The sequence below is a fragment of the Oryctolagus cuniculus genome, chromosome 6 (assembly GCF_051225735.1).
Source record: "Oryctolagus cuniculus isolate XC-2025 breed Fujian yellow rabbit chromosome 6, ASM5122573v1, whole genome shotgun sequence".
Taxonomy (NCBI): domain Eukaryota; kingdom Metazoa; phylum Chordata; class Mammalia; order Lagomorpha; family Leporidae; genus Oryctolagus; species Oryctolagus cuniculus.
Window position 1 is genome coordinate 167681639 of NC_142872.1, and position 19647 is coordinate 167701285.

A 19647-nucleotide genomic window follows, 5' to 3' on the forward strand; every position below is an offset into this window, starting at 1 on the left:
CATTCCCTAAAACCTGCTTGGACATGATAATAAAAGCTCTGTAAGAATCAGGCTCGGGGCTTCTGGGATGCATCCTCTCCTGGCGGCACTGGGAGGCCCGGGTTCGAACTCGTAATAAAAACGACCCTGCTATGTGCTTCAACTTCGGTCTCTGGTGGTGTGATTTTCGGGGGACCACGGACTGCGGGCATAACAAGACATCCCTTCGGGAGAACCCGAGTCTGCCGCGGCGAGCCCCAGGCCTGCCCTCTTGGCCAGAAGAGGGGTCTGTGGAGGTTGACCAGCGGCTCCTGCCCTCGGGGCCCCAGGCTCCGCTCAGACACTGGTTCCCGACAGGAGACACCAGGGACACCTGCCGTGGGGGCTCCGCCCACAGCTCCACCTGCCGGTGAGCCCTGGTGCTGCAGGAAGACGGCTCAGCTCGTCCCCCGAGGAGAAGCTGGGACCCCCGGCGGGCAGGAAGCAGGGAGGAGGGGGTGATGAGGGCTTTGAGGGGCTCGCACCCCGGCAAGACCCAGAGACCCCTTAGACTCTGGTGCCCCGAGCCCGGAGATCCCCATTCCTCGGGAAATCTGTCCACAATCGGGAAAAGAAGGTCCACTTCCAACAAGCACGGGGGGGGGGGGGGGGGGGCAGCAGAGCAGCGAGAGCCCGTGAGAACTCGCAGCCACGGGGAAGACCACCCGTGGGTGCCCTGAAACCCCAGGAGACGCAGTGTGCCCGCAGTTCTAGGTCAAGGACAGCACTTATCTGCCTAGGTTTCAAAACACCCAACACACGGGGGGCGGCGGGCGGTGTAGCCATGAAGACCCCACCCCCCACCCCCGGCCTTGGGAATCCCCTTGTCCCACACCAGAGAGCCTGGCTTCAAGTCCTGGCTCTGCTCCCAGTCCCAGTTCCCGGCTAATTGGCACCCTGGGCGGCAGTGGGTGTGACAAGTGCTTGGGCCCCTGTCACTGCTGTGGGAGACCAGGTGGAGCTCCCAGTCCTGGCTTCAGCCTAGCCAAGTCCTGCATGTGTGCGTGCGTGTGTGTGGAGCCGCCGAGTTGTGGCCATTGGAGAGTGAACCAGCAGATGGACGTACGTTCTCTCTCTCTCTCTCTCTCTCTCTCTCTCTCTCCATCAAAAACAAATAAATGAGCAAAGCACAATTTGAGTGAACCAAAAGGAGAAAGTTCACGGTGGCACTGAGGCTGAGCGTCGCCTCCTGTGACGGATAGAACACCAGGACACCAGGCCGAGGGGCAGCAGAGAGGCCGGGAGGCGGGAGCCCAGCCGGCGGAACGGGCAGCCCCCGGGAGCGGCACCCCGGCCGGGTCCCAGCCGGGCCCACGTCGCCGCTGAGGAACGTCTCACACGGAGACCTGGGCCCTGCGGGGGGAGGCGGTGTGCTCCTGCAGGGCACAGCCCACGGGAGAAAGCAGAAGTGGACACCGGACACGGCCCAGGGCTGGGCAGACTCCTGTGTGTGGACACCAGCAGGGGTCCTGCGGGGCTGAAGGGAGCCCCTCCCCACCTCGGGAAGCTGAAGGGGGCGGTAGTGACCCGAGAAGAGCAGAGGCCAGGAAGATGACAGCGCACATGGCCACACGGAGACCTTGGTCCCCAGGGCAGGTTCCCGAAGCGGCCTCGAGACACAGGGCTGCTCCGTCCCGTCTCGCTCCCTGGGGCTGCAGCCGCGTCCTGCTGAGAGGCTTGGCGGGACCCACAGGATGCCCCGTCCACGCAGCACCCTGCGACCCCTCCCGGTCAGCTCCACTTGTGCGCGGGGCGCCCCGGGGCACAGCAGCCACGTGGTTGTGTCCGTGGACCTGAGGCTGCTCCAGCTCCAGCTGTCAAGGACGACCCCAGCTCCACTGCGTCAGCCTTGCTCTGTGTGGTTGATCTGATGACCCGGTGTGTAACCCTCCTGTGTGTGCCCATGGTGTGCCTGTGTGCCTGTGTACATGTGTGTATCCAGGAGTGCTTTCATGCATGTGTGTGCAGAATTGCATGTGTGTGCAGGAGTCATGTGTGTGCCGTGTGGTTTTCATGCATGTGTGTGCATGTGCAGGTACATGTGTGTGCGTGTGTGCAGGAGTGCATGTGTGTGCATGCATTAGGGGTGCACTGTGTCGCAGGATTGTGTGTGTACGTGTGTGCTTGTGCATGTGTGCTCAGGGTGCGTGTCTGTGCAGGAGTGCATGTGTGTACACGCATGTGTGTGCAGGGGTGCGTGCATGTGTGTGGACCAGGGAAACACATGACTGCAGTGCCTCGTCCTCAGACCAGCAAGGTCCCTGCTCCCCCCACCGGGAGCTGGGTGGCAGAGGAAGGGGATCCCGGTCCCGCCCAGGCCTCTCCCAAGAGCCCTCAGTCAGGCGTCTCCCTCTCTGCCTCCCAGCAGCCGCCCTAGTCCTTGTGTGGACAGGGGAGATAAGACAGGGCTGCCAGCCAGGACAGGTCTATCCAGAGCAAGCCTGGGAGGGAGGGAGGGGCCGAGAGAGCCCCCTGCGCACAGCAGGGAGCCCCTCCTCCACCCACCGGGGCTTGCACAGCACAAAGTGGCGTGAGCTTGGGCTGGCCCTGGACTCCTGCACTGGGCAGGGCTGATCCAGCGGATGGAGAACGCGGGGACCTGAGGGCCTGCTCCCAGTCCCCCAGGGCAGAAGCCAAACTGGACCTATGGCTCTCGTCCTTGCTGCCTCGGCCCTGACCCTGACAGTCACCCCCGCCCTCTGGGGCAAACACACAGGGTAAGTGCTGCTCTTGACGGGGCCTGGTGACCCTCCCGGGGCGAGGCCGGAGCCCCACCCTCATCTTGCAAAACCCTTGGGGATCCAGCGGCCCGGGAGCTGCCCAGACCCACTGCAGTGGGAAAGTGCCCACTCCGCCGCCTCAGCCGGAGCCCGGATTTGTCTGCCTCAATCTTCAGAATGACAGCCGATTCTGCCACCCCCGGCTTTGCCAGGGCGTCACCGCGCCGACCCCAGCTCGGCTGCCGGAGCCACCCCTGTGTTAGGGGCTGGGAGGTTCTGCAGCGGGTTGAGGCAAAACAGTATTGCAAACGGGAAAGCAGAGAAAAGGGGCAGGGGCCCGAGCAGAGGCTGGGCCCCAGCAGCGGGCGTGGGCAGCCAGGCCTGTTCCGGCTGCATTCCGGCTGTGTGTGGGAGGCGGGTGGAGGGCACGGGCGGGCGGCCCTGCTCTCCCACGCCAGGGCTTGTCAGTTGGTGTGCCCAGGCCCGCGGGCAGCCCTGAGACCCAGAGCCAGCAGATTCTTGGGCCAGGAAATGCCGTCCTGAGATCCTCGGGGTCCTTCTCGGAGCCCTAATGACGGCATCTTCCTTCGCCCCGTCTGTAACCACCACTGGTGCTGTGCATGAGAACACAATCGTCCACACAAGAATTTCAGGAGCCCTCCGGGGGTGGGCTCTGGAGAGGGAGCCTCGTCCTAGCTGATGCTGAGCCCCACGGTGGCGGGGCCTCCACCCGCAGACCCCTGACACCCCCAGGAGCCCGGGGGACCCTCAGTAGCACAGACCTGAGCATCCACACCACTAGTAAGCAAAAGACACACAGTGCGCTGTGCACGTGCCGGTCTGCTTCCGAGGCCATGTGCCTTCCCGCACTCAGTCACACACAAAACCACTTATGTCGGCCCCTCGTAACATGGAAGCTGCCTTAAACAGCCTCAGTGGCACCCACAGCTACAGCCGCCGTGTGCGTGCCCTGTGCCCACACAGCTACAGCCGCCGTGTGCGTGCCTGTGCCCACACAGCTACAGCCCCGTGTGCCTGCCTGTGCCCACACAGCTACAGCCACCGTGTGCGTGCCCTGTGCACCCACAGCTACAGCCCCGTGTGCCTGCCCTGTGCCCACACAGCTACAGCCGCCGTGTGCCTGCCCTGTGCCCACACAGCTACAGCCGCCGTGTGCCTGCCCTGTGCCCACACAGCTACAGCCGCCGTGTGCCTGCCCTGTGCCCACACAGCTACAGCCGCCGTGTGCCTGCCCTGTGCCCACACAGCTACAGCCGCCGTGTGCCTGCCCTGTGCCCACACAGCTACAGCCGCCGTGTGCCTGCCCTGTGCACCCACAGCTACAGCCGTCGTGTGCCTGCCCTGTGCCCACAGCTACAGCCGCCGTGTGCGTGCCCTGTGCACCCACAGCTACAGCCGCCGTGTGCGTGCCCTGTGCCCACACAGCTACAGCCGCCGTGTGCGTGCCTGTGCCCACACAGCTACAGCCGCCGTGTGCGTGCCCTGTGCACCCACAGCTACAGCCGTCGTGTGCCTGCCCTGTGCCCACAGCTACAGCTGCCGTGTGCGTGCCTGTGCCCACACAGCTACAGCCGCCGTGTGCGTGCCTGTGCCCACACAGCTACAGCCGCCGTGTGCCTGCCCTGTGCCCACACAGCTACAGCCGCCGTGTGCGTGCCTGTGCCCACACAGCTACAGCCGCCGTGTGCCTGCCCTGTGCCCACACAGCTACAGCCCCGTGTGCGTGCCTGTGCCCACACAGCTACAGCCGCCGTGTGCGTGCCCTGTGCCCACACAGCTACAGCCGCCGTGTGCGTGCCTGTGCCCACACAGCTACAGCCGCCGTGTGCGTGCCTGTGCCCACACAGCTACAGCCGCCGTGTGCGTGCCTGTGCCCACACAGCTACAGCCACCATGTGCGTGCCCTGTGCACCCACACAGCTACAGCCCCGTGTGCGTGCCTGTGCCCACACAGCTACAGCCCCGTGTGCCTGCCCTGTGCCCACACAGCTACAGCCGCCGTGTGCGTGCCTGTGCCCACACAGCTACAGCCGCCGTGTGCGTGCCTGTGCCCACACAGCTACAGCCGCCGTGTGCCTGCCCTGTGCCCACACAGCTACAGCCCCGTGTGCGTGCCCTGTGCCCACACAGCTACAGCCCCGTGTGCCTGCCCTGTGCCCACACAGCTACAGCCGCCGTGTGCCTGCCCTGTGCCCACACAGCTACAGCCGCCGTGTGCGTGCCTGTGCCCACACAGCTACAGCCGTCGTGTGCCTGCCCTGTGCCCACAGCTACAGCCGCCGTGTGCGTGCCTGTGCCCACACAGCTACAGCCGCCGTGTGCCTGCCCTGTGCCCACACAGCTACAGCCCCGTGTGCCTGCCCTGTGCCCACACAGCTACAGCCGCCATGTGCCTGCCCTGTGCCCACACAGCTACAGCCGCCGTGTGCGTGCCTGTGCCCACACAGCTACAGCCGCCGTGTGCCTGCCCTGTGCCCACAGCTACAGCCGCCGTGTGTGTGCCTGTGCCCACACAGCTACAGCCGCCGTGTGCGTGCCTGTGCCCACACAGCTACAGCCGCCGTGTGCGTGCCTGTGCCCACACAGGAGGCCCTGTGCCCAGGGACACCCCAGACAGGGAGGAAGACCCCGCGGGCCCATGCCCATGCCAACACCATGCAGGCTGGGCTCTCCGTGCTTTGCTGAGCTGCTTTGCCCAGCAGGGAGAGGCTGGGCTCAACCCTGCGCAGCAGCACTGGGTCCTCTGCGCAGTTGCTGGGAGGGCAGGGCTGGGCAGCCGGCAGGGGCTGGGGCGGCACCGCGACCGACCTCACATGGCTGGGAAAGGTTTGCAGCTTTGACAGGAGTAATCAGTCCTTGCCCTCTGTGCTTTTAAATCTACGTTTGTGTTGATATTTCTGTATTTATTTATTTGAAAGGCAGAGAAAGAGAGAGAGCGATCTTCCGTCCAATGATTCACTCCCCAAACAGCCGGCACCAGCTGGGGCTGGGCCATGCGGAAGCCAGGATCCAGGAGCTTCGGCCAGGTCTCCCTCATGGGTGGCAGGGGCCCAAGCCCCTGGGCCATCCGCCGCTGCCTCCCAGGGTGCGTGTTAGCAGGGAGCTGGATCGGAACCAGAGCCGCGTGCCCCAACACAGGCCACAGGCAGCCCCAGCAGAGCCGCCAGTGAGGGAAGAGGCTGGGCGGGGCCCGGGAGTCGGGAGAGAGACAGCCCTTGGGGGGCGGGCCAGTGGTGTGCACGGTGCTGACCCCCCCCTCAGCCAGCGAAGCCCTGGAGCCCCTAGCCCTGGCTGCAGTCCTGTCCAGGAACCCTCAGTGTGAACACAGCAGGGCCCCTTCCCGAGGGTCCTGCTGAGACACCCCCACACACACAGGCACTGCGGTGACGCCTGCTCCTGTGTGCCTTGCACAGTCGTGTGTGTCCACCCGGGTCCGGCTGCCCAGCCCAGGACCGAGACAAGCTCCACGGTGAGCGGGCCTCTGCCCTTGGATTTCCCACTTTCCCGGCCCCGCTGGCGCGCTGATGCGTGCGCGGACCCCTTCGGCACGCAGGCGGAGGAGACACAGAGGGGCGGATGGAGACCCAGACGGGCGGCCCGCACCTCAGGCTGCGGACTGGGAGACTCCAGGGCGTTGCTGGCCCCCACGCTGAGAGATGTGTGGCTGTCAGCTGAGTAAATCCTGGGCCGGAGCGAGGCGGAAGGAGGCTGGCTTCCTGGCTTCAGGCGCCCAGCTCGGGGCAGGCGGCGCGCAGTGCCAGGACAGCAGCTCCGCTGGGGCTGGGCATGGCGGCGCACCTGCCACCCAGGGCGCCTGCCTGCCCAGCACCAGCGCTCTCCTTCCCCAGGGGGCGGACCTCAGAACACAAAGACGAAACTGAGCGCCCAGCACTGCAGGAAGCCCGGTTTATTGGCCTTGGGGGAGGAGCTGGGGGGGAGGGGTGCCAGGTGTAGACAGAGGTGGCCCACTGCAGGGGAGGAGGGGGTTCTGGCCCACTGTGGGCTGGTGGACAGAGCCTGGCTTCCACCCCGCCCTGCGGTCTCACTAGGATCCTGTGGGAGGGAAGGAGGATCCCCTGGGTGAGAAAGTGGGGGGAGGGGGCCTAGCAGAGACTCCGCAGCCAAGCCCCTCCCCAGGCCCTGTACTGAGCGCCCCCTCCCCCGGCTCAGAGCCCATCCTCTCGTGGCTGCAGGCTAAGGGCAGAGGGCCGGGAGAAGGAAGGGGACGGGCAGGGCCATCAGAACAGGACCCAGAGGACAGACCCCAGGCTGCACAGAAGCCCCCAGGGCAGGGTCCAGGCGCTGTCCGCGGCCCGGGGCGCTGCGTTGCACAGGTCCCCCTTGCAGCAGGTCAGCCGGGAGGTGAAGTCCAGGATCTGCACGGGGACGCTGGTGTTCCTTGGGCATTGGGGAAGGCAGAACTTGTTCTCCTCTCTCACGGTCTGAAGCCCTGCAAACAGGGGTTGGAGGTGGGCACAAGGGAGCTGGGAGCCCCAGGGCAGGGCCTGGACGGTCGAGGAAGAGCCTGGCTGGGGACGCTGAGGGCGCCCAGGAAACCGGCGACACAGCAGGAAGGGCGGTCAGGCCCTCGGGCTGAGGTCTCGCCACGCAGCCCCAGCTGGCCAGCGAGCCCGGAGGACAGCTGGACACAGCCTTGGGGACGCATCTGCTGCTCGTGTCCCCAGGCCCCCTCCGTGGCCCAACTGCTGACTGCACCACGCCGGGGTCATTCCTTTAGCTGGCAGTTCCAGCCGCCAGAGGCAGTAACGTGGTCGTCGCGCACAGCCGGTCCCCTCCGTCATCGAGCAGGGAAGACCCTGGGGCTCTGGGACGGGAGCCACGGGGGCTGCCGGGAAGTGGGCACCAGGAAGGCGCTCAGTGGCCACGAAGGCCACGCGGGGCACCCAGCGGTCTGCTCTGGAAGCTGCAGCCCCCTGCCCCGCCCCACCTGCCGCACTCCAGCCCCCTCCCTGGGACTCGCTAGGCGCACGGCTTCCTCCCGGCCCTGGGCCTGCCCGCGGACTCACCCACAGTGGTGACCACTTCCTGGGTGACGCAGACCCCATCAGGATAGAGGCACAAGGCCGGGCCACAGGAGCTCGAGACAGAGGTCCCCAGGCACTGGTAGCAGCGCAGACCACGAGCTGAGAGAGGTCAAGGTCCGGTCAGGCCACCAGGCGCCTGGGTGCCACACGCAGCATGTGCGTGAGCCCAGCATGCCCACGGGTGCGGGGCCCCCACCATGCCTCCCAGCATCCCCTCCACGGGCCCCAGGAGAGACAGCAGGGGCCCAGCACCCAGGGCCACCCTGTAGCAAGAGCTGGACACTGCCCCCACGTTCCAGTCCAGCCCCAGAGCACCTGCTCACTACCCAAGGGCCACAGAGAGGTAACTGAGTACTTGCCCAGTCGCCACCTGGGCAGTGGGTACCACGATGCATCTGTTGAATGCATTGATGAGGAATGTGTGGATGGATGGGTAAGTGGATGGATGGGTGGAACATGGATGGATGGGTGGATGGCTGCGTGATGGATGGACGGGTGGCTGGGTGGATGATGGGTGGATGGGTGGGTGGGTGAATGGGTGGGTGGATGGATGATGGGTGGATGTGTTAGGCAGGAAGTCAGTTATGAGCTTATGTGTGTGTGACAAAGACCTCCGGAGAAGACTTCTACATCCAGCATCTGCATCTGCATCTCAAAGTCATCCCGATAACGTTTCAGGGACAGCCCAGTTCCCATCCTGCCCTGCCCCTCCTACCTGGTGACCTGCCAGGTGGGGGTCCCCGCCCCTTCTGCCCGACAATCTTCCACAGTCTCCCAGATGCAGCCCAGTATCTGCATCTCAGACACTCTGCTCCGGATCCCCATTCTCCAGGGGGGTCTTGCTCACCCTTCCTCTGAACCCAGGACAGAGCCAGCTAGGCTTCCTCCTGTCTGATACCTTCAAGGGGAAAACTCAGATAGGAGCTTCTTAATATTTACAGCCATAAAATTCTTTGTTTCAGGAGATGTGTGAAGACAGAGACCCATCTCCTTAAAAACCCCTGTTGGGCCTCAACCGGACTGCGCACTCAGCCCTCTGCCTCTCTGCTGAGCCGCCCGCCTGGTCTGGCCAGGTGTACTCTCTCCACTCAACCATGTAACCTCACTCCCCACCCCCCGCCCCAGTCTCTCAGGCTCTGTCTGGAGAGGTGCCCATCTGTCCTTACGGATGTCCCTTGCCTAATAAACCTTGCTATTTTACCTCCCACTACTCTGTCTCACGCCTGAATTCTTTCTTGCGCGAAGACAAGAACCCTGCAATTTCTCCAGTAACAGATGGATGATGGGTGAATGGATGGACGGGTGGATGGATGGATGATGGATGGGTGGGTGGATGGATGGATGGGTGGGTGGATGGACGGGTGGGTGGGTGGATGGATGGATGGGTGGATGGATGGGTGGATGGGCGGATGGATGGATGGGTGGATGGATGGATGGGTGGGCGGATGGATGGATGGGTGGATGGATGGATGGGTGGATGGGCGGATGGATGGATGGGTGGGTGGATGGGTGGATGGGCGGATGGATGGGTGGATGGATGGGTGGATGGATGGATGGACGGGTGGGTGGATGGATGGGTGGATGGATGGATGGGTGGATGGATGGGTGGATGGGCGGATGGATGGATGGGTGGGTGGATGGATGGGTGGATGGATAGATGATGAGTGGATGGATGGGTGGATGGATAGATGATGGGTGGATGGATGGACGGGTGGATGGATGGATGATGGATGGGTGGGTGGATGGATGGATGGGTGGGTGGGTGGATGGACGGGTGGGTGGGTGGATGGATGGATGGGTGGATGGATGGGTGGATGGGCGGATGGATGGATGGGTGGGTGGATGGATGGGTGGATGGATAGATGATGGGTGGATGGATGGGTGGGTGGGTGGATGGATGGGTGGATGGATGGATGATGAGTGGATGGATGGGTGGATGGATGATGGATGGGTGGATGGATGGATGGGTAGATGGGTAGATGATGGGTGGATGGATGGGTGACAGATGAGTGAGTGAGTGAATGAGTGTGGGGGCTAGGGAGGGCCTCTGTGAGGGGCGACCCTCTAGAATAGACGATGTGAGCCTCCCGCCATGCCCGGCCTCCGTAGTGCAGCCCGCTGTGGGGCTTTGTCTCGACTCCTGTGGCCTCTGGTGGTAGCAGGGCAGCCATTCTGTCTCAGTGCATGCCCAGAGAGAGCTGGAGCTGGTGGGCTTCAGGTGCCACTGCGGGAAGGGGCTCCGTGGACGGGCAGTCGAGCGTTGGTGTCCTCAGGGCAAGGGAGGGTGTGAGGCCGAGGCAGCTATGCTGTGCACAGACACCATGGGGGCTGAGCCAGGCGGCCCGGGGAGACCCAAAGACGAGGAAGGCCCAAGGAGGAGGGTGGGCAGAGTGTCCAGAGAGAAGGGGGGTGGGCAGACTGACCAGAGAGGAGAGGAGGGTGGGCAGACCATCTGGAGGGCAGCGGAGGGGTGGGCAGATCATCCAGAGAGGAGGGGGGTGGGCAGAGTGTCCACAGAGGAGGGGGTGGGCAGACCGTCCAGAGAGAAGGGGGAGTGGGCAGACTGACCAGAGAGGAGAGGAGGGTGGGCAGTGTCCAGAAAGGAGAGGAGGGGTGGGCAGACCGTCCGGAGGGGAGAGGAGGGTGGGCAGAGTGTCTGGAGGGTCGCAGAAATGCAGGGGGAGGCGGCGAAGCCAGGGCCACTGGAAAGGGCTCACGGCTGCAGGGCAGGTGACAGTTCCGGAAGCTCCTGCGCCCACTGCGCACAGCCCAGCAAAGCCTGGCTGGCCGGAGAGGCCGGCACAGCTGACCTTACAATCGCCGCAGCCCAGGCGCCTCCTTCCTGCCCTCGTGGCTCAGGACGCAGCGGCAGCAGACACAGCGGCACAGCCGGCACAGATGAGCACCACGTGCACCCCGAGCCCAGGAGGCAGCCCCGGCCGAGCCCTCCATGGGGCGGCAGCACCAGCGACCCCAGGAGGTGCGATTTCCCAGAAGCCTCTCCTTCAGGCAGACCCCTCACCTCTCTGTGCGCACAGCAAGGCCAGCAGCAGGACCACAGCAGACGGCTTCATGGCGGACTGCTCCTTCTGGGGGGTGGGGGCACACAGCCCTGAGGCCCGCAGCAGCCCCCAGCCACCCCTCCCTTCTGGGGGCTCCGTGGGTCCCAGACACAAGAACCTAGGCGTCTAGCTCCCTGCTCCACTGCCACCCCTCGGGCCCTTCCCCACTGAATCCTCCTGCCCACCCCCTCCCTGGTCCTGCGCCCCTCCCTGGGCACCCTTCCCCCAGCCGCCCGCCCTCACCTCCTCTCTCCAGCCGGATTACAGGGTGAGTGGCCCAGAAGAAATACCTACAGGAAGCAAGTGTGAGCATGGGAAGACAGCCCCACCCCTGACCCCTCGTTGGCACCCACACAGCCCTGGCTGCTAAGTTCTCATTTCCCAGAAGTGAACTCATTTCCCTCTACACAGGGGCTGGCCGTGTTCCCTGCCCCTAGCGTCACATCTGCACTTGGGACATTGGGAAACTCACACGTGAACTAAGGGGCCTGGAGAGGAGAAGTCTAGAATATTCTTACATAACCAAGGGTAAGTGGGAGCCGCTCGTGACGGTCTGTTGTAACTCAAAGACTGTGTGTGTGAGCCCTGTAGTAACCAGACGGAAGAAATCACAGTGCAAACAATGTGGGGCGGGGGAGTCGAGCACCCAGGGGACACAGAGGGGTGGGCAGAGGTGAACAGGAAGGGGCGGCCGGGGCCACAAGCTGAGCAGGCCCAGGAGCGAGGCCCCGCCTGTCGGCCTCGTGCTGCCCGGGGCAGGTTCCCCACCAAGACGATTCCAACGGGCCGGTGGACCGAGAGCGAGCCTGCTGCCCGCCCGGGACCCACGCGGAGCCCAAGCAGGGGGTGCAGAGAGGCGTCCCAAGGCAGCTGGCCTTGGATAGATAGTCGTTGCTTCTGTGGGTGTCAATCTCACTTCTGCAGGTTGCCTTTTGGAGCTCTGTGCGTGACCGCAGGTCAGGGGGAGACGTGGCGTTTGTCCCGTCAGGACCGGCTTGTTTCTCTCAGAAGGTTTTCCAGTTTCCTCCATGTTGTTGCCCATGACCGGATTTTGTGGTGTACATATCCCATCGTCTCGTTATCCAGTCTTCAGCTGAGTTAACAGTGTATGTATAAAGTTAATTGAAAATTGACCTTAGTAAAAAATAAAAGTCAGAATAAGAAAGGGCAGGGGTGGGGTGGGAGTGTGGGTGGGAGGCGGGCACGGTGGGAAGTCACCATGATGCCAGTTCTGACTGTGGAATGTAGGAAGTCTGTAACTGCAAAGCTGTGTAGTTCTGCATGTATTCCTATAGACTTCCTTCTAAGGGCACAGTTTAAAAACTTGCCATGGAACCCCAAATCCTCTTAAACTGAAGTGGTAAAAATAGCAGCTTAAGTGTTATAGAGATCATATGGATAAGATTAAGGGTCTGCTAATAACAATAGATAGAATTAAGAAGGAGGGAATGTCCAACACTGGGAGCAGGCCACACAGCCGACTCATAGAATGACAATCACTTTAACACTCTGACCTCAGAATCAGCCGTTAAGGCTTCCTGGTCTGGCTGAAAACCCATGAGAGCATTTGAGCCATGGAAAGCCAAGACACTGTGAGTGAGACCCCAGCAGAACGAAGTGCCATCAAAGAAAGAGGTACCTTCCTCTGATGCTTGGGCTGCCCTGCTGGGCAGGGTGGCCGTCGCCAGCTGGGCGAGGAGAGGGGAGTGATGGTGCCCCACAGAGAGCCCATGGGCCTTGGAGGAGAGGGCCATGCTAATGACCCTGCCCCAGGAGTTCCATAACATATCCCTGCATCCCTGTATTGAATTGTATACAGCTATCCTGTATCAACTGGAAAGTAAAGGGGAACATTAAAGACAGAGCCACTTACCTTATTCCCAAGAGGAACAGAACATTTTTAAAGGATTATTTATTTATCTATTTACCTATTTATTTAAAAGGGAGAGTTATGGGGCAGGAGAAGAGTGGGGGAGGGGAGAGCAAGAGGGAAGGAGAGAGGAGGAGGGGAGTGGAGGAGAAGATGGAGAGATGGGGGAAAGAGAGAGGGAGAGAGGAAGAGGGAGGGGGAGAAAGGGGGGAGAGGGAGAGAGGGAGAGGAAGACAGGGAGGGGGAGAAAGGGAGAGGGAGAGGGAGGGAGGGGGAGGGAGGGGGAGAGAGGAAGGGGGAGGGGATAGAGGGAGAAGGAGAGGGAGGGAGAGAGAGGGAGGGGGAGGGAGGGAAGGGGAGGGAGGGAAGGGGAGGAGGAGAGGGAGAGAATATTCATTTGCTGGTTCATTCTAATGGCCACAACAGCCAGGGTTAGGTCGGCCTGAAGCCAGTAAAGGAGACATTTCTGTATAGCTGCACAATGTGTGTTTTAAGCTGTTATTACAAAGAGCCCAAAAAGTTATTAAAAATTAAAAATTTGGCTACACCAGGAGGTGGCCGAAGTTTGCAGGAGCAGAGCCGGCTCAGCCAGGAGGGCGCAGAGCCCGCGCCGCCGGCAGAGGGCGCGCGGCGACCGCGGCCGGGGAGACAAGGACGGCAACGCGTGGGGATTTCCGCGCAGAACACGCCGCGCGCGGAAGCGTCCTCGAGGAAACGTGGACACGGGGCTCACTGGAAAGCGTCCCCACCGTGTTCCAAGAGCTGGCCGGCTGTCTGCGCCCGTTGGCAAAACAGACGCCCGCAGCTGGCGCTTAATACAGAGGAGGGGTCCTGGCCTCTGCCTCGGGCTTCCCGGTGGCGAGAGCACCTGCGAGGGGGGTCACAGGTCAGGGCAGGGGCCAGGCCCACTGTCCCATAACACCCGCTCTCAAGGGAACCACCCCGGCTCAGGGCCCCTGCCCTCAGCCCCGCCTCTTCCAGGGGCTACCACCTCCCCCCACGGCACTGCCTCCAGGCTCCCAGCACGGGGACCACAGCGGAAATCATGGACCCTAACTAAAGGAAGACTGAAGGGTCGGCGCTGGCATGGCAGGCAAAACCACCGCCTGCAACGCCAGCCTCCCATATGGGCACCGGTTCGAGTCCCGGCTGCTCCACCTCCCATCCAGCTCCCTGCTAATGGCCTGGGAGAGCAGTGGAGGATGGACCAAGTGCTTGGGCCCCTGCACCTGTGTAGGAGACCCGGAAGAAGCTCCTGACTCCTGGTTTCAGCCTGGCCCAGCCCTGGCCATTGCAGTCATCTGGGGAGTGAACCAGCAGATGGAAGATTCTCTCTCTCTCTCTCTCTCTCTCTCTGCCTTTCAAGTAAATAAAAAATAAATCTTTTACAAAGGGAATCCTGAAGACAGGAGGGCATCCCTGTGCCCCAGGCCAGCTGGGACAGTGCCGGGCACCCAGGACGCTGACGGGCAAGGTCAGCCAGCTGGCCAGGGGGCCGGGGCCGGGGCCGGGGCCGGGAGACCACAACCCAGCCTCTGGGGGCTGCCACACCCCTCTCCCATCCTGATGTCCAGGTAGCAGTGACCTAGACAACACGGTGCCCGCCTGTGGGACGGTTTTTGGGGACCTGGGACTGGCAGTCCTCGGAGATGCCTTCCCTTTGTCCACTGTCCCTGCGGCCAGCACACAGCAGGGAGGGCGGGTGGCCTGGGAGCCGCCTGGGAGTGAACCAGGGCAGCCTGGGCGCCACACGCGCAGCTCAGGGCCGGTGGGGGAATGAGCTCAATGTTGTGCGCGTGAAAGAGGGCAGGCGTGCCTCCCCCAGAGCCAGGGCTTGCAGTGATTCGTGGAGGGGCAGGCGCCACACTCGTCAGGGAGCCGGTGGTGTCGCCACGTGGTGTGGCTGCATCCCGTGGCAGGCGGGAGACCAAATGGTGGCCCGTGGTGCAGACCAAAGAGATACAGCGGCTGCCGGCTGGCACTGCAGGGAGGAGCTGAGGCGTCACACCAGGCTGAGGCAGGCCACACCCCTTCCCTGCACCCTTGCCTCCATCCCCTTCCGGGGTGGGAACTGAAGCCTCAGCCACGTCGCCCGCGAAGAGCCAGCGTCGCCGCAGCTGCGTCCCCTCCCCTCCCCTGGCACTCTTCAGGTCGCTATAACAAAGTTACCGTTTCAATAATAACATTGCCCATCCCACACCTGCGCCAATCTTCCGAGGCTTCGAGGCTTCCGAAGGAGAGCGAGGAGAGGGGCGGCACCCCAGCCCTTGAGCGCTCAGCAAAGCCCTGCCCGGACACCGCCCCATGCCTGCAGGTGCTGGAGCAGCCCTGGGCCCCGCGATGGCGGCACACTCCCCGCTGGCTTTGCTCTGCACGGATCTCGCTTCTCTGCTGCATCCTTGAGTGCTTTCTCACGTGCACACAAGCACTCCGACCCAGCCCAGCCGGGGCCAGCCCATGGCACCGGCTACAAGCGAGAAGCGAGCAAAACCAGATTCTGAAGCAGGACCCACAGCAGGGGGAAGCTGGACGTTCCAGGCCCGGGATTCAGAGCAGCCGTGATGACCATGGAGGGAGCAGGCGCCAGGGCTCTGCAGCGAGAAGGTGCCGGGACCCAGGGTGGAAATGAAGGCCGCCTTGAAAACTTATTTATTTGGAAGGGAGAGTGACAGATAGACGTCAAAGAGAGATGAGAGAGAGAGAGAGAGAGAGAGAGAGAGAGAGAGAGATCGCCCGTCTGCTGGTTCACTCCCTAAATAACTGCAACAGTCGGTTGGAGCCAGGCTGAAGCCAGGAGCCAGGAGCTTCCTCCAGGTCTCCCACACGAGCACAGGGGCCCAGGCACTTGGGCATCTTCCTGCTTTCCCAGGCCCTCAGCAGGGAATGGATCGGAAGCAAATCAGCCTGACTCGAACCAGCACGCTGCTACGGGGTGCTGGTGTCAGAGCGATCGCTTAACCAGCAGGACCACAAAGGGTGCCTTGGAGTGGACACAGGCGCTGGGCGCTTGGTGTGGACAAGGGAAGAGGAGAGCAAGCCAGCTGGAGATTTGCTCACAGGAGCTTCCCAAGCACGTGGCGCACAGACGTGAAAGAAAGGGACAGATGTGCAACCGCTCTGTACCGAGCTCCCGTGGTACCCGTGTGTGCCGAGCTCCCGTGGTACCTGTGTGTGCTGACCTCCCGTGGTACCCGTGTGCCGTGTGCTGAGCTCCCGTGGTACCTGTGTGCTGTGTACTGAGCTCCCGTGGTACCTGTGTACTGTGTGCTGACCTCCCGTGGTACCCGTGTGTGCCGTGTACCGAGCTCCCGTGGTACCTGTGTACTGTGTACTGAGCTCCCGTGGTACCTGTGTACTGTGTGCTGAGCTCCCGTGGTACCTGTGTACTGTGTACTGAGTTTCCGTGGTACCTGTGTGCTGTGCCCTGAGCTCCCGTGGTACCCGTGTACTGTGTACTGAGCTCCCGTGGTACCCGTGTGCTGTGTGCTGAGCTCCCGTGGTACCCGTGTACTGTGTGCTGAGCTCCCGTGGTACCCGTGTACTGTGTACTGAGCTCCCGTGGTACCTGTGTACTGTGTACTGAGCTCCCGTGGTACCCGTGTACTGTGTGCTGAGCTCCCGTGGTACCCGTGTACTGTGTGCTGAGCTCCCGTGGTACCCGTGTGCTGTGTGCTGAGCTCCCGTGGTACCCGTGTACTGTGTACTGAGCTCCCGTGGTACCTGTGTACTGTGTACTGAGCTCCCGTGGTACCCGTGTACTGTGTGCTGAGCTCCCGTGGTACCCGTGTACTGTGTACTGAGCTCCCGTGGTACCCGTGTACTGTGTACTGAGCTCCCGTGGTACCCGTGTACTGTGTGCTGAGCTCCTGTGGTACCTGTGTACTGTGTACTGAGCTCCCGTGGTACCCGTGTGTGCTGAGCTCCCGTGGTGCCTGTGTACTGTGTGCTGAGCTCCCGTGGTACCCGTGTACTGTGTACTGAGCTCCTGTGGTACCCGTGTGCCATGTGCTGAGTTCCCGTGGTACCCGTGTGCTGTGTACTGAGCTCCCGTGGTACCTGTGTGCTGTGTGCTTAGTTTTCGTGGTACCTGTGTGCCATGCACCAAGCTCCCGTGGTACCTGTATGCTATGTGCTGAGCTCCCGTGGTACCCGTGTACTGTGTACTGAGCTCCTGTGGTACCCGTGTGCCATGTGCTGAGCTCCCGTGGTACCTGTGTGCTGTGTACTGAGTTTCCGTGGTACCTGTGTCCCGTGTGCTGAGCTTCCGTGGCACCTGTGTGCCGTGCACCAAGCTCCCGTGGTACCCGTATGCCATGTGCTGAGCTCCCGTGGTACCCGTGTGCTGTGTACTGAGTTTCCGTGGTACCCGTATGCCATGTGCTGAGCTCCTGTGGTACCTGTATCCCGTGTGCTGAGTTTCCGTGGTACCCGTGTGCCATGCACCAAGCTCCCGTGGTACCCGTGTGCCGTGCACCAAGCTTCCGTGGTACCTGTATGCCATGTGCTGAGCTTCCGTGGTACCTGTGTGCTGTGCTCCTGTGGTCAACAGGCTGATGGAGCTGTGGCCAGCAGACGGCCACGCCACACAGCTCAAAAGAAAGCCTCCAGGGCCCCGCTGTGGCGGGCTGGGCCGCTGCCTGCGACGCCGGCATCCCACACGGCGCTGGTTCAAGTCCTGGCTGCCGCACTTCCGGTGCAGCTCCCTGCTGATGGCCTAGGGAGGCAGCCTAGGGATGGCCCAGGTGCTTGGGCCCCCGCACCCACGTGGGAGACCCCATTGAACTGCAGGCTCCCGGCTTTGGCCTGGCCCAGTCCCAGCCGTTGCATCCATTTGGGGAATGAAGCAGCGATGGATGATCTGTCTGTCTTCCTCTCTGCGAAACTCTGCCTTTCAAATAAACACTTCGGTCTTGCTGGGGCCAGGCTCCCCCCACCAGAGGGGCACAGCTGTGGCGGACGCCGGTCGCCGACCAGGAGTCTCCAGCAGATGGCGCAGGAACCACTGCAGAGGACAGTCACAGCTGGATGCCTTGGGAATTCGGGCCACGCGGGCCACCGCACGGGACCGCGGAAGAAGACGCGGACCAGCCCGCTTCGCTCCCTGTGCGGGCGGCCGGCGCCGGTCCGAGCCCGCTCTGGGCCCCGCGTCTGGCCGCCCACACCGCTGCGGGAAGCCTGCGTGACTCCCGTGTGGCTCCTGCTTCCCTCGGTTCCCCGCCGCGGACCCGCGAGGAGGCGGCCCTCGGACGGCTGCGGTCCCCGCCGCCCCACACCGGAGCCGTCCCGCTCCGGCCGCCGAGAGGCGGAGCCGGGGCCGGTGGTCGGGCGCCCAGGCCGGGCGTGCTGCGCTGGGCCAGCTGGGCTGCTGAGATGACGCACGTCGAGGGGCCTCCTCGGACGGCGGGTACTTCGGCTGGGCACTCCCAGGGCCTCCTCTCCGCCAAGCCGTGCGGAGCTGGCTCCCAGCCCCGCCTCTCCAGGGAAGCAGCACGCCGCCTCCGGTTTGCTGGAAGTTTTGTTTTTGTTTATTTGCAAGGCAGAGGGCAAGAGAGGTCATCATCCGCTGGTCCACGTCCCAAAGACCGGGTCCCCCGCTGCTGCCGCCCCCCTTTCATAACTCAGGAACTGCCCCCACGGGAGGTGGGCGTCGCAAGCCAAACGCCCACCCGGCACCAGCGTCCTCTGGGTGGGCACCGAGTCACTGCCCACCCCCGAGCCCCTCCTGCTTCAGAGAGGAGTGGGCACCCCCACGGGGCAGCTGGTTCTGGCCACCGGGGAGGCGGGGCCCAGGGCTGTGTCTGGCTGTCCAGGCTGGAACCCTGGACGCTCAGCCCTGCCACGCAGGACAGGGCCCCTCCTGGGGACGAAGGGACAGGGACTGCAGCGGGGGCAGGGCGGCTCCCACAGCCGCAGCCCCGGGGCCTCCCAGTGTGCCCTCGGTGCCGGCCCCTCTCTCTGGGTCCTCGCACGCCCCCCACGTGTGCCTGTGTCCCAGCGGCCCCTGGGGACACACTGGGGCAGACACGTGTGTGACGTCCCTTCCCCTTCATTGTGTCTCTTCAGACCTGGCCCCCCTCCCACACCGTGGGGTCCCGCCCGTCGCCACTGTCCGCTTGTGCCACTCACCTGCTTCCTCCCCACCCCCACCCCCACCCCCTAACTTACTCCTGCCCTCCAGGACTGATGCTGGACACACGTGGTCCTCAGGGGCGGGCTGGGTCCCGGGCTGCTGGCAAGAGGGACTGACGGCCCATGAGGGACGTGTGTCAGCAGCTGTGTCCCCGCTGCCTGTCCCTTCAGCCCCGCCTGACACCAGGACACAGGCCCGTGGAGGGGCGGGGCAGGGGATGTCTGCAGGGTCTGGGCCTTCTGCAAGCACAGGGCTGTCCTGGACAGCAGAGGCCGTTCGTAAAACGCACAAATGAGCAGAGGCTCTCCTGGCGGCGCTGGAACCCCAGGGTGCCCACGCGGCCCGGGGCCCCGGCACTCTGGGGGAGACCTGTGTGTGGCCCCCGCGGTGGTGCCACTGGGGCTGGCATCTTCGTGTTAAGCGTTTCTGGCGGCTTCTGCCGTTCACTGTGTGACGGCATTCCTGCCCCACTTTGGTTCTCCTCGCTGGTGGCTGAGCGGACATTGTTGGTGGGGCCCGAACGCTGAGGGCAGAGGGGATGCCGGGACAGAGGGGATGCCGGGACAGAGGGGTGCCGGGACAGAGGGCATGCCGGGACAGAGGGGATGCCGGGACAGAGGGGTGCCGGGGACAGAGGGGATGCCGGGACAGAGGGGGTGCCGGGACAGAGGGGGTGCCGGGACAGAGGGGTGCCGGGACAGAGAGGTGGTGGGACAGAGGGGATGCTGGGACAGAGGGGGTGCCGGGACAGAGGGGTGCCGGGACAGAGGGGATGCCGGGA

General features: G+C 63.5%; 1 protein-coding gene and 1 long non-coding RNA gene across 4 annotated transcripts; one reads left to right on the forward strand and one right to left on the reverse strand.

Annotated features, from left to right (window-relative positions):
* Positions 1 to 6651: 6651 nt before the first annotated feature.
* LY6S (lymphocyte antigen 6 family member S) lies at positions 6652 to 11225 on the reverse strand. The gene is made up of 4 exons (XM_051831022.3): positions 11110 to 11225; positions 10827 to 10893; positions 7787 to 7903; positions 6652 to 7209 (listed from the first exon to the last, which is right to left on the reverse strand). The coding sequence occupies exons 2-4, from the start codon at positions 10876 to 10878 to the stop codon at positions 6998 to 7000; spliced, it is 381 nt and encodes a 126-aa protein (XP_051686982.1). The 5' UTR covers positions 10879 to 10893; positions 11110 to 11225; the 3' UTR covers positions 6652 to 6997.
* A 36-nt stretch (positions 11226 to 11261) lies between these two features.
* Positions 11262 to 14130, forward strand: LOC127486794 (uncharacterized). 3 transcript variants are annotated; one of them, XR_007913388.3, is made up of 4 exons: positions 11262 to 11394; positions 11791 to 11972; positions 12386 to 12501; positions 13288 to 14130. It is a non-coding gene; the product is annotated as an uncharacterized LOC127486794 (long non-coding RNA). The 3 variants fall into 3 exon arrangements; XR_016236620.1 differs by having other exon boundaries at positions 11281 to 11394; positions 11875 to 11972; positions 13288 to 13421; XR_016236619.1 differs by lacking the exon at positions 12386 to 12501 and having other exon boundaries at positions 11281 to 11394; positions 11875 to 11972.
* The last annotated feature ends 5517 nt before the right edge of the window (positions 14131 to 19647 follow it).